Raw genomic sequence first — 24003 nt, forward strand, 5'->3', positions numbered from 1 at the left:
ATGCCGATGTGGTTTAGTTAGCAGCCTTCTGAATCTGTGAGTGTCCGTAACATGGTGATTCAGAATTTATCCTAAAGAGAGACAACAGGGTCGGTTGCAATTTAGTTATGCCTTATTTTTGTAGCTGTTGTGGGGTTTGTGTAGTAAAATACCTACAGGAGAAGCAGCAAGTCCTAAATGGCAGCCCTTCTTGAGTGTTGGATTGGGCCAAGAGTCTTACTCCTTCCAGTAGCACTGCTCACAGGAGAGAGTGTCTTTGCTCCAGGAGGCTTTGCAGGACCAAGTTTTGTTTTCCACATGCATGAATGGTGTGAGGCCCTTGCAAAGCTGTTACCAGTCACCCCATCGTGGTGGAAGGTCTGTGTCACCTCCTGCTCTCCTTCCACCACTTGGTTTATGCTTGTTTAATGAACACAAACTCCCTCCAAGTGGGGACAATGGGCAGCTGCACCGCCCGTTCAGTTCCAAATGGTGAATGTTGTATTTATGATGGAGAGATCCAAATATGGCCCATCTGTTATGTGCTATTAAGCTGTTCACTTCATAGAGAAGAGAACGTTTCCCTGTCTCCCATGTGATGTTCACATGAAGAGCTGTGTTTTTTAAAGCTGTCTGGTATTTTTCTTTAGGGAGTGGATGCTAAGACATGAGGAATTCCATGAAATCAGGTGCTGTGTGTCCCTGGAGCACCAGGGCTGCCAGAGCCTGGCAGAGGCATCTCTGCCTGTGCCTGTGCCGACCAGTCCGTGCACCACTGCCTCTGGCTTGTGACCTGTTCAGAGAGCTGGGTGGCACCAAAAGCTTCAGGAAGCAGAGGAGGACATTGCCAGAGAACGTTAATTTTGCCCTGAGCACAAGGGGAGCAGAGACAGGTGTAACCAAGGGAGAGCTAGAAATAGTCCAGAGATAATGTCCCGTCTCTCCCTCTGTAAGTGTTTAGAGTTCTATGATTGATTTCAGGGGGAGCAGCACTGGAGACTAAAATGAAAGTGAGTTGTGGAAGATGGAATAGGTCAAAGATGAGATGATTTAAAGGATCAGTGAGCTGAGAGTTGCTAAGAATAGAGCACGGCAGAGGCAAAGGGAAGTGTCAGGCAGCCTGATGGGATGCTCTGCAGATGTGATGTCTCCGGGGATGGCAGCAGTGATGAGTGATTGGAAGAAAGTGGTTAGAGAGCAGCTCTGCAAGGGAAGTTGTGCCTGGAATGGGTCGGGGCTTGATCAGCAGCGAGGCCTTGGCTGGGCTTGTCATGCAGTAGGGAAGGGACCAGAAGGGACCACTGTGGTCACCAGGACCTCTGACTGGTGGAGAGGGGTGAGGGACTCAGCCGCTGGTCTCGGGCAGGAGGACACGTAACCAGCAGATCCTAATGATTCCTGGTTTGCAGTTAGTGGTGTTGCTGGGCACTTGTTGGTGAGACACTGGCTCAGGTTGCCCAGAGAAGCTGTGGCTGCCCCATCCCTGGCAGTGTTGAAGGGCAGGTTGGATGGGGCTTGGAGCAGCCTGGGCTGGTGGGAGGTGTCCTTGCCCATGCAGGCGGTTGGAGCTGGATGATCTTTAAGGTCCCTTCCAGCCCAAACCATTCAATCATTCTGTGGACATGGTCCCCCCACCTGCTGTTGGAGCCATGTGGACCATGTGGCAGATGTGACCAGCCAGGAAGACACAGCACTCTACAAGTATACCTGCTAGCTTCATGCTTTCCCCCAGTATAATTATTATTGCATTCTAGAAACTAATTTTCACTGAAAATTGTTTCTTAAGAATTCTTGATCAGCCCAGTTAAAAAAAAATAAAATAAAAATCAGCACACTTCTGAAATGCATTGGCACAAACCCTAATTTAACAAAAGGTCTTTGCTTCCCTGCACACGTGCTGCAGGAGGCCTGGCAGGCAGGGTGTTCTCTGACCAACTTCTGCAAATTTCCCTTTTCATAGCACACACACACACACACACATTACATTTTGGTTCAGATCTCTGACATCTGGAACATTGCTCCTTAACAAAAGGAGTGGAGTAGTTGTGCTATGAAATGCCGGCATGGTCTGGCCGCATTTTGGATAACTCTACCCTATTCTTTAGAAAATTGGTTTTATTACTGGTAATTAGGCTAAAAGGAAGACTATTTAATCCTGGCCAACCCAACTTTCTGGGACATTGAGTTCTAATAGGGAGATATAAACTGGTCTTAATAGATGAGTCTGACATCATTTGGCTGCTTATTAACTATTAAACCTTGTTTCAGTAATTCTCTTGGCAACTCTACGTGTGTTGCCATAGTTTCTTTGTTAATAGAGCAAGACATTAATGCATTTTGACTACTTCTTGCCCAAAGACATGGAAAAAACACCTTATGTGTCAAGATGCAACCGTGAGGCAGTTAGAAGCAGCAGTCAGAGCTGGCTGCTGCCTGTGGGCTCACAACCCCTTGCTCTGCTGGGCAGTGAGCAGGACACTGTGTGTGCCCTGTCTCCTGCTGGAGCTTTGCAATCCTGGTCTGACCGTGCTCCTGGAAAATGTACGTTGTGTATTTGGACACAGGTTGGCTGGGCTGCCGAGGCAGAGGTTCCCTGACACCCTAAGGTGTGTTTGAGGAGAGGTTGTGGAGTCTCCTTCCCTGGAGCTTTTCAAGACCTGTCTGGATGCCTTTCTGAGTGACCTGCCCTAGTTCTTTGGTCCTGCTCTGGCAGGGGGGTTGGACTTCATAATCTTCAGAGGTCCCTTCCACCCCCTAATATTCTGTGACACTTGGGGACCCTCTGGGACCCTTGGTGACAGGCTGGACAGACTCCCCAGGATAGGCTCTGCAGGGGTCTGGGGGCAGGCAGTGCTGGGGGCTCAACTCCTGGCTCTGGCGCCATTCCCCGTTTTTCCCTTGGGCTGCTCTGCTGGGAGTAGAGCCCACATCAGCTGTACCCCTTCCATCCCCTTCTCCCTTGTTAGCCTCTGGAATCTCCTCTGGAGCACGCTGCTCCAGAGGAGCTGCATGTAGGCACCAGTGAGCAGTGGGGAGCCAGGCCTGGGCAGCTGTGCAGAACCTGGTCTGGAACTTTGTGAGGACTCTCGGTAGCATAAGTGGTGTATATTTTTTCTCCTTACCTCTGGATTTGATCATACTGGATGGATAAATAAGTTGAAATAAGTTCCTGTCATTTCGGATTTCAAGTCTTCAGATTCAGCCTGAACTTTCTCAGGGAGAAATCTGTGGGAGATGGGTGCAGCAGGGAAAGGCTTTTGTGAGTAATTACAGCCTTAAGGGAGGTTGTAGCATTGGATGGTGACAAGTGATATTTATTCCATATTTTGTACAATATTGCAAATTACATACTCATTAAAAAGTACTATGGGCAGATGCAGAACTGCATCAAGGGTCTGACCAGAGTCCCCGGGAACATGGAGAGCACCTGGGTCTGTGGGTGCAGGGGTGGTGCAGAGCCTGAGGGTGATTCTGCTCTGAGAGGAGGGTCTACATGAGCAGTTCTGCACCGAGCCATGGGTGGGTGATGCTGGGGAGTGTGGGGTGGGAGCTGGGTGCTGCCCCAGCACCACTGGACTGGGGGTGTGGGAGCAGCTCGGCTCCCCAGCTCTTGCAGGGCTCAGTGAAGTCAGCCAGCGATTAACACAGCAGTTTTAAAGGGGAAAAACATGCGTATGTCTGTGCAGCGACTGCCTTTACTCAAAGGGCTGCCTGTGGGGCAGCTCCTGTCGGGGGTTCAGGGCCAGGACTTGTTGCTGCCACCCCTAGGGGTGCTTCATCTCCGTTCCCAGCAGGTAGCTCAGACGTCCAAATTGTCTAGAAAACAAGACTGAAACGGTGCTTTGCTGGGCTGCTGGAGCACACCCATGCTTCTCTGCTCTGGAGGAGATGGGCCCTGTGGCTGGGCAGGCAGGAGCCCCAGGACAGCTCTGCAGGGCTCTGGTGTGCGCTGGGTTTGTCTGAACGCAAAGGGGGAGAAAACATTCCTGGCAATCACCTGCTCCTGTGCCTGGAGGAACACTGCAACCAAAAACTGGTTTGTGTAGTGTTTCTGTTTCTTTTAGAATTTCTCCTCGCTTTGTTGAAATCTTTAATGCTGCAGATGGATGGTGAATGGTGGCGTGTAGTGAGTGATGGAGAGGAGAGCACGATTCATTCAGGCTTCAGCGGGTTGTTGTGATCATCAGCATGAGTGCATGACAGGCTTCATTCTGTGCTTCCGTGAGTGCTGTGCTAGCTCCAGAGCAAACAGCTTAAAATACCTCATGGAAAATAGCTCACCAGGAGGAGGGAAAAGGCAAGAAAAAAAAAAAAGAGGAATTTTTGAAAATTAACTGGCATAAAAATGGTGCCAGAAGTGCTCCTGTTTCCTTGGGGCTGGAGCCCATCTTCTGCTGTGCATCTGCTGCAACCACTGCATGATGAGCAGCACTGGGAAGTGATTACTTAGTTTTTTCCTTAATTATCAAATAAATAAAAAAATAATCTTATAAATAATACAGTCAATTGAGTAAAACAAAAACCTTTCCTCAGCCTCTGTTTTAATACCTGACACCTTGAGCACTTTCCAGTTAGTTAATGAATGGGAAGTGTTTTCTTCATATTCTCTAAAGGCACATACAACTTCGCTACCTCCTGGGGAAAAAAAACCAACCAAATAAATAAATAAGTAGATGCTCAAAATCTTCTTTTCAATAAGAAACAGAGAAACTGATTTTTTCCTAAATTAGCTTAATAGTATCTGGAAATATTCAGAAAGCCATTACGATGGAGATATATATATATATCCTCCATATAATGGACTGTGTGTGTATATATATATTCACGCCATAATCACTGGGAGGAAAGATTTGGTTGCCAAAGGAGAGACCAGTTCTCCTGCTCCTGGAGTGAATGGAGTGCCCTGGCTGACAGAGCGTACCCAGATAGACCCTCACTGGAAAAGCAGTGAGAACGCAACCTGCTTTGTCCCTTCAACCTTTAAAATCAGTGTCTTACCACAGCCTTGGGTAACACAACAGGCACCTGTGGGGGCATTAGGAAAAAGTTCCAGATTTCAAAAAGATTTAAAAAAATATATAAAAATTTTAGCAACAAACCCTTTGCTCAGTGACCTGCAGAGGCTCAGCTGCTGCTCACAGCATGGAGACGTGTGTGCACAGGTAGATGCAGGAGCACACAGTCCTGGGGAGGCTGTGGGGCACCCTGGGGGGAGCAGGGATGTCTGGTCTCACCAAGGGCTGGATGTCCCATGGGGTGGCACTGCTGGGATCCTCCAGTCAGCTTTAGGAGGACTTCTGGGATTTGTACTTCAGAGTCAGAGGCCGTGTTAATAGGACTTGTTCTTTTTCTTTCTCTTAAGTGCTATCAAAAGAGGGTTTTCTGTAGGCAATAACATTTTTGGGAAAAAATAGAATTGCGTTGGCAGAAGGTCTGGGAATGAGGTCAGATGCTTGGAGGAGAAGCAGGCAGGGTGGGCTGGAGCAGCACGGCACCTGCTGCTCTCCACAGCCCAGCACCAGGAGCAGGAGCTGGAGCTGTGGCTGGGCTCCAGCTGCCTGGCAGTGTTCCTGGGGTCCCACTTTGGAAAAGCTTGGAGAGTGGTACTCTGATTCCAGACTAGATGTCTGGCCTCGTGTGGCCCTTTACCAAGTCTCTCTAGCTGGATGATGGCAGCTTAAAAAGGTTAAGGCTTGAAGAAAAATGCTCTGAAACTTGGGCTTTGCTGATCAGCAGTGAAAGAAAGCCCAGGAGATGGATTGTTCAGTGTTTATATTTAGAGATATTTTCATTTTCCCCAGCAAACATTATTGAGTTGTTGTAGATTCCCAGGAGCAAGTTATGTGCATGGAACTCATGCTGTGCAGTGTGGCTCCTAGAACATTTTGATTTTGTTTTAGACAACACTGAAAAGTTGTGTGCAGCCCCACAGGAGTCCTAATTAGCTCCATCAGCATATGTGCCCTGGAGTCATTAGATGTGTGTTGTTTGGTTTAGCTCAGGAAGAAGGAATATCAAGTACCACCTGACTGCACGTGATTAAGTTTAGAGCATGACGAGTTAATCCTGCTGTGTGTTAGAATTTGTGCCATTTCTGTGTGAGCTCTGTGTTTCTCAGTGCGGGGGTATTAAAGGTGAGCAGGAATTAGTGTAGCTGTTTGCTGTTGAGCAGAACAATGGCTTGAGCTGGATGCTGGGACAGGACTGTGAGTGATCCTGTTATTAGCCCTCGTTTTCCTGAGGAGGTAACGATCGCTTCGACCTGCAGAACGATGTGGTAATTAATCCACTGTGCATGGCAGGGCAGGGTTTGTTCCCTGATGAGTCTCTCTTCTCGGTGTGAGTCCCAGAGGAACAGGCTCCCAGTGCCTCTCCGGGCAGGACATGCAGGGCAGCACCTGCTGTGCACTCAGGATGAGCCTTTCAGCCAGGAGCCCAAAGACGGGCTGTTCAGTTCCCTTGGGATCACAGCCAGGGATGCAGCCCTGTCCCCAGGGACACCCGCCTGCTGCTCCCTCCATCACCCCTGCCAAACCAGTTTCCTCCACTGCCCTGGCTGCGCGCGGGGCTTAGATCTCGATTTAGCTCGTTATCATCAATTCTGGGGATGGTTTGTTAAAGGCTTCTTGCTTTGTGCTTGGGTTTCCTGTGGGCTTTGTCTCCTCCCCACTGAAGGAGGCTGGAGGTACCCATGTGGTTTCCATGTAGCCGGGGGCAGGCGAGTGCCACCTCTGCCTGTGCAAAGCAGAGCGGGAGCAGAAAGCTGCAGCGGGGCCCTTCTTCCCTGGTTCCCAGCGAGGAAAGCTGATGTGGACCCAGTAGACAGCAGCCTGGGTGTATTATGGCTAACAGCTTGCTGGGGAGCAGTCCTGAGCAAGCGGCATTTCATTTGGAAATGTGTAAAAACAGAACATTAAACGTGCCAGCAAATAATTATTGTGTTGGTTTTTTTAAATGTCACGTTGAAATCTGTTTATTTTGGAGGTGTGTAGGTAAAGAGAAGGAAAAGAAAGTACAGCCCAGCCTGCTGCCCCATTGGAGGGAGATGGAAAACCCCTGTGGCTGAGGGGGCTGGTGGTGAGGCTGCAGGCAGGAGGGAATTCCCTCAATCAGAGGAAAGCAGTTGCAAAACTGGGATTGTATCCTTTCCAGTTATTGCTAAAGCTTCGCTCAGGGTCTGTGGGAATGCTTGGCAAAAGTCACACTATTAATTTCATTGCTGGGTGTGGTTTGTGAACAAGGTGAAGTCAGGGCACAGTGTGGAGCCTGCGGGTTGAGCGTGACAGAGCGGCATGAAAAATGCAGACGGTTCAAAATTGGCCCATTCTCATGTGGAACAGAGCTTAAAAATGGAAACTGTGGGGGGGAAGCACATAAGTCGCGCCAAATAATTATTGTGTTGGTTTTTTTTAAATGTCACGTTGAAATCTGTTTATTTTGGAGGTGTGTAGGTAAAGAGAAGGAAAAGAAAGTACAGCCCAGCCTGCTGCCCCATTGGAGGGAGATGGAAAACCCCTGTGGCTGAGGGGGCTGGTGGTGAGGCTGCAGGCAGGAGGGAATTCCCTCAATCAGAGGAAAGCAGTTGCAAAACTGGGATTGTATCCTTTCCAGTTATTGCTAAAGCTTCGCTCAGGGTCTGTGGGAATGCTTGGCAAAAGTCACACTATTAATTTCATTGCTGGGTGTGGTTTGTGAACAAGGTGAAGTCAGGGCACAGTGTGGAGCCTGCGGGTTGAGCGTGACAGAGCGGCATGAAAAATGCAGACGGTTCAAAATTGGCCCATTCTCATGTGGAACAGAGCTTAAAAATGGAAACTGTGGGGGGGAAGCACATGAAGTGTATGTTAATTCTTCTATGGGTTGAGGATGACCTATTTCTGTAAGTCATTCTCTCGAGTCAACTCCAGGCAATGAAAATGTGTTTTCTGAACGGTGAATAATTTAGTGGCTTTAAAGTGATTAACACAGAGAAGAAGCTATAAGCTGAAAGGCAGTGTGCTTTTGGAGAGAAATACCTGCCTGTGCAAGAGGGCAGCACCAATCCTTTGCAACCTTTAAATTCTGCAAATTCACTCAAAGAAGCTTCCCACTGAAAGAAGATAGGAGGTTTAGGCTTGTGCTCATCCTCAGAACAAAAGTGAATTAAAGACTTGAGGATCTGAAGCAGTTTGGAGTGTCAGACCCTCAAAAGTGGCTTTGTCACTGTTCAACTTTTGTTTGAATTGAGGATTTAAATGATTTAAAGAATTAATTTCTGATTTCATGGTTTCACTTATATAGTCAGAACCAGAAGGTAAGCCACATTTATGAAAATATGCAGTCTTTCTTTCTGATATAAACCACGTGTTTATTGCACTGCAAGTTCGGGACACTAAACTGTGTCCACTGTACTGTGGCACAAAGGGGGAAAAAAATCTCTCCTTGTTATAATTAATGGGACTGAAAAACGGTTAATGCTATAAAAACTGCCAGAAAGCCACAGCTCATCCTGCTCTTGATCCACCGAACATGTTTCATTGGCAGACAGAGGGCAGAGCTGTGGCTGCACTCGTGCCACACTGAGCCCATCAGCTCAGCAGGGCTGGGGCTGCGCCAGCTGCTGGTGCCCCTTCTTGCTGGGGACTGCAGACAAGCCCTTAGGTTTGGTTGGCTGAATTGCTTCCCCACAGAGCAGGGCAAACTGGCATTAATTCTTTTCCTAGCTGTATTTCTAAGAGAACCCCAGAAGATATCCAGCCAGGAGTAAGGTAAAACAGACGAGCTTGCAGGTCCCTGGGGTAATTTTTGCCCATGCACCATGAGCTGAGGGATGTTGGTTTTTCCCATCTCCCTTGGAATCGTACCCATCCCAGGTCCTGCTGGAGTGACTGCCATGGAGAAGATCAACATGAGCATTGCTGTTGAAGAGGCTGCTGTAGGAACAGCTGGTTCTGGCCCTGCTGTTGGTTGCACCTCTTGTGTGTGTGTCAGCAGGAGAAGGGCCTCCGTGGTGCCCCCAGGAGTCACAGGAATGTCTGCTCACTGGCAGCTCTTTCCTCCTTCCACTTCAGCTGGGTTTTCTGGAAGCTGAGGTGCAAACCCTGCTGGTGTGCCCCTGTGTTCAGAATCCATCAAGCGTTGCTGGATGGGCTTAAATATTTTAGAGTTCAGATGCAGCTGGAGGGATCAGTCCAGGTTTTCTTCATGAGTGTGGAGTATGAGGAGTGCTGCAACATCCATTTTGTATGAGGTGCAGGTCTGAGGAGGGAGGGTGCAGTGAAGCCTCAAGCCCCTGCCCTGCTCCAGGTCTGCACCAGAGCTGGTGTGTCCAGCAGCACCCGACACCCTGGGTGCAGCCCCAGGGGAGGTGAGGGACTGCCCTACCAGGGTGGCTTTTGGAAGAAAACAGGTGAGGGAGGATCACTCTGTATCTTGCTGGCTGCATAAAAAGCATTTATCAGGAGTTCTGTTTAAGAAGATGAAAGGATGAGCTGGATGAGCCCCTGAGGTTAGGCACACATCTCCTCCAGGAAATAAACCTTCCTGTATCAAAGGAATTCCTAATTAAGTCACTTTCTTAGACTTTTAGAAGATCCATCTCTTTCCTATACCTTTTAGTTTAATTTTGGAATTGGTTCTTGAACTTCTACATCTCCAATTTCATTACAAATTTTTAAACATTTAATTTCCTTGTGTTTTCTGCTTCAGCACAGAAGTTCCTCGTGAGCTCCTGGTTGATCTGACATTAGTGTCTTGTCAGAAAATGTGGAGGATTGGAGCTGGCTGAGCATAGTAGTAATACATTTCTTCCTGGAAGCAGTTTACTGCTTTACTGACTGGATATTATTTCTGATTACTGAAGGTTTCCACATCCTCCTATGAGAATTCCTTAATTGTATTTAACCTGGCATTGCTCAGCAAACCTTAGAGCTGCACAGCCAAGACCCGTGGCACCTCCATAAAACATTAAGGCTCTTCCTGTGGACAGATGTGAACCGAGGCTGACAGTGCACAACCTTCTGAGGAGCAAAACTGCTCCTCAGCTTCCAGCTTGAAATGGAGATGGCAGAGTTCCACAAAACTTGGTCTCCAGACTAGTTTTTGAGAATATTTTTTTAAGAGAGTGTGTCCTGTAGTGCAGGGCAAGGCGAGGGCTCCAGCACCCAGGCCAGCAGCACCCACCAGCCTCTGGCTATGCAGGGGTGGAGGAGCCCTCATCCAGGCCCAAGTACTGAAGGGAAAAACACCAAGAAAAATCTCTCCACAACTGTTTTGCTTTACTAAGGTGCTTTCTGTCCATGTTCAGGTATTTGCAGTCCCTGCCCAGCCCTGAACACAATACTACCTGAATATTTTATAAGGCACCTGAAGTCCTCTGCTCGTCATCAATAACATGTGCTGCAGAACCATTAGGTAACAATTTGCAGCTGGTTGTTGCTAATGTTGTGCTACCATAAACATCTGCTCTAAAGACCTTTTTTTTTGTAATCAGTTTTAGTTACTTGAAATGAAATTTTCGAAGCTGTAGAAGTGGGGGGAGAAAAGCAACAAAGCAGCATAAGGCTAGAGTGCATATCCAGTCTGTCAGCTTAAGAGAAGATGGAAGCTGAGTTTGATATCTAATTAGATTTGGTTTCTGATGCAAAATGCTGTGCCTTCAAGGAAGGGATGTTGTAGTACATTTAAATGGTAATTTTCACCTTCTGGGTAAAATGTTGACCTGTGTGCCCCCTTAGGAGCTGTTTGTCTGGCTTTGGGTCCCTGGCTGGCACTGGAGGCAGGATGCCTGGTGACATTCCAGGAGGTGACTGCAGGAGCTTTGGTTCCCTTGTTTTTTTTGTGTGCCCCTGGAAGATTAACCTTTCTAATGATGATGGAACTATCCCAGAATTAAATGGCTCCAATGACCTTCCTGATCCTCTTGTTCTATTTTGGGATAAAGAGCGGGGAGAGATGAAGAAGAGTAATTCCCAATGCTGGGGCAGGAGGAGTGTTGGTGGTCCCAGTCGGGTGGCTGCGCTGGAGGCAGTGAGGGAAGGAGAGATGTGGAGCCACAGCTTGGGCTGGGCCCACACTTCTCCTGTCCTCTGTCACCTGCAGCGTGACCTCTCTTTATGTCCTTGCATGTGCAGTGCTGGGGGGCAAAGCAGGAGCCCTGTCCCCCTGGGCACGTTGGGTGTCAGAGGTGAGCTCGGCAGAGCCCTGTTAGGGATCCCGTGGGAGCACGGAGCAAACCATCTTTGATGCTGCCCTCGGGGCTGGGGTGACTGGTGGGAGGATCTGGAGTGCTGCCCTGCTGCCAGCCCGAGCCATTGGCCCTGTGGGGATGTGACCCCTGCCCCGTGGGCAGTGACCCCCTGCCCCAGCTGTGAATGCCAGGCACGGGCTTGGCTGCTGTGCCAGGGCCAGCACAGCACGAACTCACGCACAGCTCGTTCATCTCACCCCACCGTGAGCTCAGCTGGGCGGTTAATTAATAACCCCCTTTGCCTGGTTATTACAAACCAGTGGAGGTTTTCTAGCAGAAATAGCATTGGTAAGGCATGCTGAACAGAAGGGATGGGGGGATGTGTTTTTCTGTGCCATCTCTGGCGCCTCCTGAGCTCGGGGATGATGAAGCAGATGCAGGTAGCACACTTGCACTCGTTTGGAAGGGCTCTTGGCCAACACAAGTGGTATTTTTGCACTAATTAGGAATGGTTTCTGGCCAATGCAAACATTATTGTACCCAGTATCAATAAGCCAGTCTTTCTAAAATGACTTTGCAGTTCCTTTGCATAGTATATTTGATTCCTTACAGAGATTAATTTTTAATCATACAGTAACTCACTGTTTTTACACAACTTCAAAGTTGTTTCCTAATAGTATGTTTGAATCCTTAGTTTCTAAAAGGGTTCATTATAGCACTGGGCTTGTATGATACCTTTAATTTCTTTCATTCTCTACCAGCATTCCCCGAGTTCCTGGGTAGTTAATGCTCACTTGAGTTCCCATCAGTCACACTATACTTCATTTCCATTTTGCTCTCCATGTAATCTTCTCTGTGGAGATGAATATGCAAAACTGATCAGGCTGCCATGCTGAGGACCCAACTTGCTGCTTGTACTTTTCCAGTGACACGGAGGAGAGCAGCAGTGTCTGGTGCCATGTGGAGCATGGAGTGCCATGTGGAGTGAGAGCTGAGTGGATGCCTGTGTCCAACAGGTGTTGGTCTCCAGGAGGACACTGATACCATTCCCCACGGTTTGCCCTTGGCTCCCTCTCTCCATCAGATACTCTGCATTTCCCCCCAAGTTGCTTCACCTCATCTCTAGTCTCACTTTTGATCCCCCCAATTTTCTCAGTCTTCCCAATTCACTCAGGGTCATCCTCCAACTTGGAAGCTTTTCATACCCTGTCCCTCCTGTGTCCCGGCCCCTCTGTGCTGCTGTTTGGAGCAGGTCTGACACTTGTTTGGGAACTCTCTGAGGTGCTGCTCCCTGGGCAGTCTCTCTGCAACCCCACCCTGCCCAGGCCCTCCCCACCACTCCTCATCCCCACACCTCTGAGTCCTGCTTTGTTCCCTCTCCTCATCCCTTGACTTCCATGGCTCTTTTCCCCCATGTCCCTGTTCCACAGTGGCCTGTCCCTCCTGGAGGGGATCCCCGGCTGCCCTGACTTCCCAGCCTACGCTGGAACTCTCCTGCCAGCCCAAACTCCTGGCATGTTATGGCAGCAAGCTTGTGGTTACTGTGGCCACATATTGATGCTTCTACATCAATTACTGTGGTGCTTCCTTGCAAAGCTGGACTGCAGGAACACAGTAGGCAGAGAAATGCTATTAATTATGCCAACACACAGAAATGCATTGACAGAAAAGAAAGGTGTTCGTGCTGTGCTGACCCTGCAAATGTGCTATTATTGCAAGATTCAGAGTTTCCTAGGTCTTCAGTGTTCTGGAGTCATTTTTAGAGTCAAAACTTCCTGATTTTATTGATGAAGCTGAAAAACATGCGGATGAATAGTGGAAGGCTGATTCGACCCTTAATACCAGGTTAACTGACTGCATCCCTTGTTTTCCTGCTGCTGGACAGAAAAGTGGTAGTGGCACTGACAATATTCAAGAAAAATTTGGACAACACCCTCAGGAACATGGTGTGAACTTTGGGGTTGTCCTGTTCTGGGGCAGGAGTTGGAGTGGGTATTCCATGCTCTCCAAGGAGGTGGTTGAGTCACCATCTAAAAAGACAGATGCAGTGCCAGGGGACAGGGTTTAGTGGTGGAGGTGGCAGAGTTAGGGTACTTGTTGGACTCGATGATCTTGAAGGTCTTTTCCAACCGGAATGATACTGTGATACTGTGACATTAATACCAGGTCCTGATGTTGAACCCTAACTGGGTGTCCACTGTTCATGTGAAGTTTTATGGTAGGTTTATCTTGTCAGACTTTTAGAGATCTTGTAAGTAAGTTCAGAATAAACAGCAAAAATAATGAGAACATTCATAATGTTAAGATATTAAAGCAAAAAAAGTCATATTTGCATCTGACATTGAGGCATTCCCATCCTTCTGTATACAGCATTCTTGCAGAGAAAAACTTGCTTTGTTCTTTTTCTTTCACTGGAAAATAGAAGCTGTGCATCCAGTCTGCTTTGTCACACAGTACATTTTGTGCCTACAATGAAAGCTTAATTACAGAGATGTCAGTGCAGCACCTGGGCCTCTCTTGTGAAGTGGGCTGGGCTGGGTTGCGTGGGGTTTGCTGGGGTCCATGGGGCTGTGCCATCCTGCTTGGCATGTGTCTCTGCAGGCTGAGAACAACAGCACTGAGCAGATCCAGGTCACAGAATAGGTCTGCATTTGGGATTCAGGGCTCATCACTCGAGGCCAGGCAGAGTCAGGAAGAGGCAAGTGTCTCTGTGGCAAATACCAAGGGCTTGTGTCCAGCAGTTCCACTTCCCTGAAAAGGTGCTCTGTTGATAACCAGCTGTTGGAGGAGTCAATAGGAATAATTACTGCTGTGTTTTCATGAGCCTTTGTGCTCTGTGGGTGGGTTTAGAATAGAGGACAGGATAGGATAGACTGTTTTAGTTGGAAGGTACCCACACAGCCATCTAGTCCAACTGCCTGACCACTGCAGGGCTGGCCAAGTTCATGCATGCTATTAAGGGCATTGTCCAAATGTCTCTTAAGCCCTGCCAGGCCTGGAGCATTGACCACCTCTCCAGGGAGCCTGTTCCAGGGTTTTACCACCCTCTTGGTAAATAAATGCTTCCCAGAGCATCCCAGGAAGGTCTTCAGGTCCCTCTGCACCTTCTGCAGGTTCCTCCAGTTGAACCTCGAGCCAAAGCCGTTTCTGCACTTCCAGCTTGTGACTGTCAGAGCTGTGCAGGCAGAGCAGGGGCGAGGCTGGTCCTGTGAGCAGGCACCAGCTGTCATCTCCTGCTGCCTGCAAGCGGGTGGCACCAGGCCCTGCGCTGGCACCTGTCACTCAGGCTGGTCCCAGGCACCCCCGAGCAGCCCCGCTGGCAGTGGGGAAGGACAGCTTGCTCTTGTCAGCGCAGGAAGGGGAGTCTCTGGAGCAAACGTAATTGTTGCAGGCAGGTTCAGGGTTTCTATTTCAGGGATAATCACATGTTCTGTAGTGATGTGTTGTCATTTTTAGAAATCCAGTGTGTTGTGCAGTAAAAACAACGTGCTGCTACTACGGTTTTCTTCTTCGAATGTTGAGATTTGCTTTTTCTTTAGCAGGATTGCTTACTAATTCCTGAAGAAAATATTGAAACTGAAAAAAACAAACGTCTGTGCCTGTTCATCTACTTCATCTGAACTTCAAATCAGCAGAACTGTGTGTTTAATTTATTAGAAGTGACATCTTTGCTGATAGGTTCAAGGGCCTGGTGAATATTCATATCTGGATTTGTTACTTGACTGCTGACTGGAGCAGGCTTTCTGGATCAGCTGTAGTCATGGATACATGAAAATGACACTTTTGGTCTTGTTTTCTCAGTGGCAAAGATTTTTTACACAATTTTCCAAACATTATAAAAAGAATTGTGAAAAACTGCCCTCCTGGTTGGAGGGCAGATGATGAGCACCTGCATGTGGTTTAATTGCCAAGGAAATGCTGTGCTTTGAAGGGACTTGCTCTAGCTGCCTTTCCTCTTGGAGTATTTATTAATTTTTGCTATTTCTTAGAAGTTCAATTAATGGATTTGTGTGCCTGTGAAAAAAATGGGATCTGTTGCCCCAAGTGCTTCAGTGTCGTGTGTGCTAGTTTGGGATTTCAGAGAGAGTTTTTCTGAGCAAGATGTAGCTGTGGTTGCATGTTGCTCCCTGCAGCTTCCCTGGCAGGACTGGGAGGAAAACCTCATCCAGAGGTTGGCAGTGGCTGCTGCCAGGGCTGCTGTGCCAGGTGGGGGGACCCAGCAGCTCCTGGAGCATCTGGGTGGCTGGTCACAGCTCCAGGGGTCACCACATCCTCGTTGAGACCTCAGGGTTGCTCAGCCCCAGACCTGCCCAGTCGTGCTGAGAGAAAGCTGTTTGCCCACAGAGCAGGGGAGGGATAAGGAGATGACACACCACCCATGGAGCCCAGCCCTTCCTCTGGAGGTTCAGAAGCTGTAAGGAGGACAGGGCAGCACTGGTTTCCCTATGCGGCCTTTTGTAGAGCCTTCCTAGAGCATCCCAGGGGAATAGATGGTGTATCTGCCCTTCAATGTTGCTTATTGAGTGGGGTGAAATACATGGTAGGAGCTGGCCCAGACTTTGTTTTCAATTTCATTTGGCAAAGTTTTCCGAGTTCTCCTGCAGAAAATGTCCCACAAAAGTGACAACAACAATATTTTGGATATAAGCCTAGCACAAAAGGGTAATAGGAACTCCACGGGCATGCGTGGGCTTTTGATTCATCCTCAGAAATTACAGACGTGCAACTGAGAGAAGTTTGAGAACTGGGAGTAGGACTTGGAATATTTATAGTGGGTTCTTTGCTCCCCCTCTTCCCGTGTGGTTCAGGTGTCCAGTTGAACCCATACAGGGTCACTGCTCTCTTGACCATCTCCTGCATCACTCACGCTGCAGATCCCCAAGCCTGTGCTGAGCCTGTCTCCTTCTGCAGCCTTCAGAGCTTTCTGGGGAGGACATGCTGGGGGTCCCACGGTGGGAACGTGCCAGGCTGAGGGGTAGGACAGGGCAGGGTGCAGTCTGGTCCACCAGCGAGCTCCTACACGTCTGGCTGCTTCAAGAGCATGTGGGTAGAGCAGAACTGTTCAGTTGGAAGGGACCTACAATGATCACCTAGTCCAGCTTCCTGGGCACTTCAAGGCTGGCCCAAAGCTCAAGTGTGTGTGTGTGCAGCAGTCAGGGACCATGTGCAGCCCAGCTGTGCTGGCAGCTCTGCAGCTCCCTGAGCTGGGGGCTGGCTGGGGAGCTGGGGTGTGAAGAGGCAGTTTGTGAAATGGGAGTCACACTGTGCCCTTCGCGTTGGCTTTTGTGACAGTATTTATTTGTCTGTCTGTGGGACACTGATTACATGGCAAGGAGGATTATAAACAGAAGACCCATCTTTTTATTTATTTAAGGCTTAGATCACAGCAACAGTTCAGTAAAAATCATTCTGTTTGCAGCAGCTGCTGCTGGAGGCAGGAGCTCAAGTGTCCGTTCCACTCCACCTGTATCCACAGGTCAAAGCTGTATTAAACCACCTACCTAGGAACCTGATTCAACCTGTTTGCTGGCTGCCTCAGGCAGGGAAAAACAGACTGTTTAAAGAAAAAACAGCTGCTGTCCTGCATTGTCCCCAGGAGGACCAATGCTCTTTAGTTGTCTCCTTGACTTCTGTTTAAATACAAGTTCTTTGCAGTAAAGCATTTACAAATGTAATTTTTTTTTTCTTTACCTTGTAGTGACCTTTGACCACTTCCAGATTCTCCGGGCGATTGGGAAGGGAAGCTTTGGCAAGGTAGGCTTGAACACTCAGTTTTGCTTTTGCTGGGATGTTTTAGCAGGTGCCTGCTGTTGTGTACTTGTGGCTTAATGAAGCAGTAATGCTGCTGAAATCGGCTGTTTTTATTGTCAGATGATGGCTGCTGAGTAAACATAGGAAAAATGTGTACAGGAAAGTACCTTGTTGGCATTACTTTAATTCTTGGCATCTTAGTGAAACAGGTGTATTTTAAACTACCAGCCTAATTGTGACCATTTCATGGCAAATACTGGTTATATTTTCTGAGAGGGTTTATAGGTTGTGAGGGGGGGCAGTAAGTCAGGGAGGTGTTGGAAATTGTTCAGGGTGATTGACCAAGGTGGCATGATGTGGTTCGGAGGGTTCTCTGCAGCCCTGGGTGGTTTTCCCATTCAGAAATGAGTTATGCTGAAGAGTTTTTGTTGTTTATTTTTAACAAGTTTTTTTTTGCCAAGCATGTGGGAGAAGGTGGGAGGTGATGATCAAAAAGCTGGATAGCTCTGGAAATCAATTACTTGTTGATTTCCTAGTTATATTCCTTTCTCATTCCCTGTTCCAGTGCCTCTCAGTCCCTGTGTGCAGCCCCTGTGCTGCTCTGTCGTGGCACCGCACGCCACGTGTTTGCTCTGCAGGCTGGTGCTCCCTGTGTCTGTGTGTGCACGTGTGTGTCCTTGCACCTGCACGAGGCTTCGTTGCCTTGGCTCTGCTCTGTAGACACCTTGTCACCTGTGTTTTGCTGTGCCCCAGCAGTAGTTGTGTCCCCATGTTCAGCTGAGACACCTGCACCCAATGGGCAGGAGCTGTAGGAGCAGTGACCCTGGTGACTTTCCATGAGAAAGGCTGAATTTGGTTGCTGCTGTCCTCTGCTCAGGTGGCAGTCATGTGGTGTGGGGTTTTGTGGTAGGACGGGGGGTTAGGGCAGGGAAATGGCCTCTGAAATGCTGCAAAAGGTGTGATATGGAAGTTGTGTAATAGCTCAGGCCAGTTCAGAGCAGGGTGTGAGCAGCTCCCTGTCCCCACCCGCTGCTGGAATAAACTGGGGACAAGCAGAGCAAGCAGAGGAAAGCTGTGGCCTCTCCTTTCTTTCTGGGCTGGTCATCGTGGCCGGTTTCTCCTGGATCTGGCTCAGGGTATGAACCGTTCTGTCCTCTGCTTTTTCCCTCTGCCCATCACTGCCCTGCTGAGGGCCCTGGGAGCAGCCCCGCCTGCTGCACTCGCTGCGCGGGGACTGGTTGGTTGCTGGGGGACCCTGCAGACCTGGAGCTTTCTCTGGGGATCCCAGACCTGTTTGGCCAGAAGAGCCCCAGTTTCCTCCCGTTATTGAAAATCTCTGTTTAAATACTGGAAATGCATCCAGCAGCTTCACTCCCGAGCAGCAGCAGCAGTGCAGGGCCAGGCCCAGGGACCCTGCTGGGGGCAGTGCCATCGCGAGCACTGCTCCATAACCAGGGTATTTCATCACAGCCTCAGCTAACTGGTGCTGCTGCAGTGACTGTTGCTCCGTTCTGGCATGCTCGGGGCACAGTCTACCCACACAAACTCCCAGCTGGCTTCTTGTGAGTCCACATGGGATCAGGGCTAATGAAAAGGCAATGCTGAGCTGTGGGCAGGCTGGGGAGGGGGTGGCTTGATGTAGCCACCCACCTTGGCAGCCCTGCCTGGAGAGCACAAGAGATGAAAGCTGGCAGCAGAGCTGTGTCAGGTTTCTGAGGTTGTATTAAACCATGGAGAATGATTAAATAAAAGCTCAGGTCCTTCCTTAGGGCAGTGCTGCACAGCTGAAGCAAACAGCAGAGGACAGTCTCCCCAGATACTCCTGGTCTTGTGACTTCTGCTCATTGTCAGACCAAAACCTAACTCTAAATCTTACTACAAAATAGAGCTGACTTTTTTTTTTCAAGCTCATGTGGGAAGAAGCATACTTCCCAGAGTAAACTTTCCAGGGAAAAGAGGTTTTATTCTGTTGAGCAGCAGCACTTGGTACTGGAAAATTACTTCTGCTCAGAACATGGAAAGGAGAAGACAATATTCTTTTCCAGGGCAGGACCTTTTAGGCTTTGAAGAAGGCTGCTCTCCAGGGCTGCTTCCTTTTCTGTTTATGTTAGAGGGTTAAGTCTAGCATGTAGCAGTCTATCAGGCGTCAGAATTGTATATACACTTTCAACAAAAATGCTGAAATGATTCATCTGTCATCTTTCTGGATAATTATGTCAATATGTTAAATTTTCTTTAATACTGAGAAAAGATTTTTGCATTTACAAAGTCATTTGCAACTTGCATTTAATTGCAGAAAATGTAGAACAACCTACCTGAAAGCTCTTGTTTGAAATTTCTGAGTGATTTAGTTGGTTTGGGTGCCTGCAGCACTTACCTGCTTGTATTCAGGAAGGTTTTTAGGAGCCAGTGTCTGTCTCAGAATGGGGGTGTGGGCCCTCAGGGTGCAGGGAGTGACGTGTGAGATGTGACACTGTGTGATCCCACAGTGACAGGACCTGGGAGGCAGCAACCCAGAGGGTGGCTTTGCGCAGGGTGTTTGCTTTTCTCTGTTGTTCTGTGCATCTCTTGGGACAGACCGTGTGGTCCTTTGCACAGAAACTGTACCAAATGAAGGAAAAGGGAGCTCAGAAGTTGTTTTTGAAGAGACCAGAGAGCCCCTGAGCTGTGGCTCTGGCACATCTGCAAAACCCATCCAATTTCTGCTTCCTAGATATTGGATTAATCATCTTCAAGATATACTACTAATCAAATGAAGGTCATGCTCAGTTCCTTGTTTACTCCAATTAGCAATTGTGTAATCTTTTCTGTACATATTAGAGGGAGTATTACTTGGTTTTCAGTATTTTTGAGGGGAGTGTTGTGCCTCTCCTGTAGCACAGGCTCCCTGCTCAGCCACCAGCTCGGCTTGCTTGGGTTTTGGCTGGTCTGTGGCTGTTACCCAAGGAGCAGGAGCCAGGAGAGGGTTTCCAGATGGGATACAATTTGTGACCCCCTCTTTTAACGGGAAATGTGAAGTGCAATGAAACTTGTGGAACGAGAGACGTGATGAGACCTGGGGAGTGTCTGACGGTGGTGGTGGCACGGCAGGGATCCTGATGTCTCCCTCTTAAACATGGACCTCTCCTTGCTCATGTCCCTGTCAGCTCCAACCAGGAGGCAGCTGAGGGAGTGCTTGACCTCACATTCCTTCTCCCACCTGGACTTCCCTTTTGGTTCTCCCTGAATTCAACCACTGTTGCCTTTTCCAAGGGATGAAGATAAGGAGGGTGGGGGGAGGCCCTGCTCCTGGAGGGTGGCTTCTTACTGAGCCTGCCAAAGAAAAGTGGCTTGCAATGTGGTTTTCTTCACAGAAGTACTTTAAGTTCACGATTTTGTTGTTTTAATAATTCACACAGCCTGAAGCTGGGTATAGAAAAGCTTTAATCCATTTTCTAAAGGTCATAGATGCCCACCCCTCAGATACACGGTGAATAGAATTCCCTTAAAGTCTGTTCTCAACTGAATCTCTCTTTGATATCAACACATGCTTGATCCTTTTTCTTATGTTCTGGCTTTATAAATGTTGGATTTTTTTTCCCCAAAATAAAGGCTACAAATACAATCCTTTGATATTAAGGTACCATGGATATATATTGCCCTCATTTTCCCTGGGCTGCTCTGTGTCTCGCGAGGGCCGTGGGCAGGGCTGGGGGGACATATCCCTGTCACACGCTGCCATGGCCCCGGCCCTTGCCAGGGGGCTCTAGAGCTGAAGATCTGCTTGGTTTGTAGATGGGCAGCATGGGCAGCTGAGAGGGGACAGCCAGGTGAGGTGTGTCCATGAGCAAGAGTGTCTGCTGTTCAACCGTCCAGCCCTGGATGAGGGCAGGGTCCTGCTGGCTGTGCTGGCACCATCCAGGGGGGTGGAAATGGAGGGTCTTTAAGGTCCTTTCCAACCCAAACCTGCCTGTGACTCTATGGTATTTTTTCCTTCTTGGAGGTTGCTCACTTCTAAGTGTGTCATCAGTAAAAGCCACAGAAGAGCAAATGGCAGAGTGGAAAGCTGCAGTGCTGATGTGGTGCAGCACTGCTGCTGGTCCTCTCCAGGCTGTGGGGCAGCAGCAGTGCAGAGCAGAAAATGCTGCTGGAGGACTGCTGGTGACAGTGAGCAGTGACTTCAGCTGGAAGGAGGCCTAGGACGTGGTACTGCTCCCCACTGGGGACCTGTTTGGGGCTTCTGAAGGATCAGGCTTCATAAGACAGTGATTTATATTAACAGCTGCCCACTTCAGGTATTATTATATACCCAGTGCCATATTAACATTTACATTAGAAACTGCCTAGGGTTTATTTCAGCCCACATCATTCCCTGTGGATGAGTCACACCAGTGTGGGACAGGAGGTGGGACAGGAGGTGGGACCGATGCTCCTGCTGTGGACAGGAAAGTGGTGCATGAGATTGAAGAGTGGAAACACCTCCCTCCACCCAAGGACCCACTGATGGTCCCTGGCCACCCCTGCAGGTTTCTGCACGTGGGTGGGGACTTGACCCAGGGCAGAGCAGGGTGGTGGGGTGGCATCAGCTCCCCTGGGGCTGTGTCCCCCACCCTGGGCAGTTCCCTTGTGTGTGTGGAGACAGTCCCTGCAGGGGGACATGCAGAGCAGCAGCTCCTGGAAGCTGTTTAGTGGGATGGCTTCTCTTTGTGTGCCATACAGCTGCTCAGCTGGAGGGATGGCCAGGAGGAGATCGGCATGCTGGTGCAAATGGTGGCATCTGAATGTCCTGAGCTCGCTGCAGCCTGCCCACTGCTTCACTGTGTTGTGTGTCAGGGGAAGGCTCCTCTCTTTTGCTGAAGCTTCCTCATTGGGTGAGGATGGCTTCTCTGGTGCAGTATGTGACACTGTCTCTTTAGTCACAAGCACACATCCCTGCTCATTCAGCTTCTTCCTCAAACACATCCCTTGCTGGGCTGGGGGGACAGGCTGGGTGTCCTGGCTGTGCCAGCTGCACACTTGGAGCTGGGAAATGCTCTGCAGGTCTAATGCACAGCCAAGGGTGACATCTGTGCGTGAGCCAACCTCTCTCCTCTATCCACCACAAAGCAACCCAGAAGATGTTTCTGTTTGGTTTACTTCCCCACAGCTGGGAGATGTGCTCCACCTCGAGCTAGTGCAACCTCTTTTCTCCTCACCTGAAGTCTTCTTGTTTTCTCTTGCTGAGTTGTCTCTTGCCATCGAAGTTCACCAGCTCTGAGAGGCTCTGCTGCCTGGTGTCCAGAGCAAAGCTTGTCTCTGCTAACTCGTGTAGCTGCAAAGCCTGCTTTGGTGAGATAAATTCCTGAGGATTCCCTGGTGTCTAATAATGCAGTTTAATTAATGATGGAGCCTTTCTGTCCTTCTGGATCTCTGTCTTTTGTCTGGTTCGTTTTCACAAAGCTGAGGGGAGGTTTCACATCTTGGAGAGGTCCATCTATCTGTAAAATCTGGTTGAAGGTGTCCAGCAGCCCTTGAAGTCAGTAGTGGTGAGTGGGAAAAAATAAAATAATCCCACAGCCTCCTTCTCTTAGGAAAGCCAACACAAGTGTTTAATTCGTGAGGCCATAAGCAAGTCCAGCAGACCGGATCCCTCCTGGTGTGACCCTGCGTGGTGACGCAGCCCAGCTGCTCTTTGGGAAAGCTGGAGCCCTGGGCTGCCTGGGCACTGGGTCTGGGTCTGATGCTGTGGCATCATCCCCCCTACAGCCCTGTCCCCCCTGCACAGCCAGCACTGTTTGTGTGTCTTGTGTTGGCAGCATGATAACCTGACACTGGTGACTGTGATGGTGGGAGGGGGTGGGAAAGGGAAGAGCACAGGGGGCTGGATAGCGTGGCTCCCTGTTTCCTCACTCCTCCTTTCAGCCCAACCTTCCTCAGGCTCTGCTCCCTTCTCAGGGCTCTCTCAGCCCTGAAGTCTCCCTGTGGTGCCATCTATGCTGCTTTCCTACTGCTATTTGCAAAAGGTCATTAGTGGGAGGGAGCCTAGAGCAAATCCATAACACAGCTTCCACATGACATGTTTGTGTAAAGACTATGAAGTTCTTCTTTGTTGTAAAGATTAGAATGATGCAGTGCCACCACAGCTTTAGCAGGAGGAGCAACTCCCAAGGGGCCACAGCTCAGCCCTGGAGGCTGGAGGCACCAGGCAGTGCTTGCTTAGAGGCATCTTCTCTTTCCTCCCCAAAAGGCCCCATCAGAGTACCACAGTTGTCTCCAAGCTGCCCAAAGTGACGTTGGCAGTGAAATCAGTGCCCATCCCCATGAAGGGAGAGGAAGGTCCAGCAAGTTCTCATGCTGTTTTCAAAAGAAGGTGGTTTTCCGTTGCTCATGACTATGACAGATGTATGTTTGTTATTGTTAGTGACCCAGGCTGTCTCTGTGACATTTGAGAACCATGGGGTGCACCTTCTAGGACATCTTGTTGCCATATTCTCTGCCTGATTTTCCTTTACCGCATTGTCTCTGCCTGGACTAGGTTGGACCTTCAGTTTGTGGTCAGACAAAGTCTGGTCTCTTTCTGCCAGACAAGACCCGTGCTGTGTGTCCTGGGTCTTAAGATAGCACAGCTTTTGTCTCCCATTCCCTGCAGGCTCTGCTGTTCCACTGCACAGCAGCTTGGGAATAGCAGAGGGGGCATTGCAGGGGCTGCTGCCCTGAGGCCTCGGGGCCTGGCAGACCCTCTGCTAGTGCTCAGAGCACTTGGATGGAGAGGCTGGGGGTCCTCAGAGCAGCTGTGCTGGCTGGGCAGGCAGTGGCCGGTGGCTGCTGTGTGGGAGCATCCTCAGCACCTGCAGGGGCTGCTCGGGGCTGGAAGCAGAGGCAGCATCCCCAGGTGAGCCATGGGGCTGCTGCTGCCCATGGATCACAGAGCCACAGGGTGTTGGGGGTTGGAAGGGACCTCTGATGATCATCCAGTCCAACCCCCCTGCCAGAGCAGGACCAAAAAACTAGGGCAGGTCACTCAGAAAGGCATCCAGTCAGGTCTTGAAAGTCTCCAGGGAAGGAGACTCCTTGGGCAGCAAGTTCCATGGCTTGTGTCCCTGATACATTACTGTGTATCCATCAGGCTATTTAGCTCTTTCCTGCTG

At 49.3% G+C, this 24003-nt stretch overlaps 1 protein-coding gene across 1 annotated transcript in view; it reads left to right on the plus strand.

The window, feature by feature from the left end:
• Positions 1 to 24003, plus strand: part of STK32C (serine/threonine kinase 32C) — a 94307-nt gene that overhangs the window by 50204 nt on the left and 20100 nt on the right. Inside the window, exon 2 of the mRNA XM_009997548.1 lies at positions 16845 to 16900. Coding sequence (XP_009995850.1) covers positions 16845 to 16900 — 56 coding nt within the window. The remainder of the gene's footprint in view (positions 1 to 16844; positions 16901 to 24003) is intronic.

Source organism: Chaetura pelagica, unplaced genomic scaffold (genome assembly GCF_000747805.2).
Source record: "Chaetura pelagica isolate M959 unplaced genomic scaffold, ChaPel_1.0 scaffold185, whole genome shotgun sequence".
In the NCBI taxonomy this organism is placed as follows: domain Eukaryota; kingdom Metazoa; phylum Chordata; class Aves; order Apodiformes; family Apodidae; genus Chaetura; species Chaetura pelagica.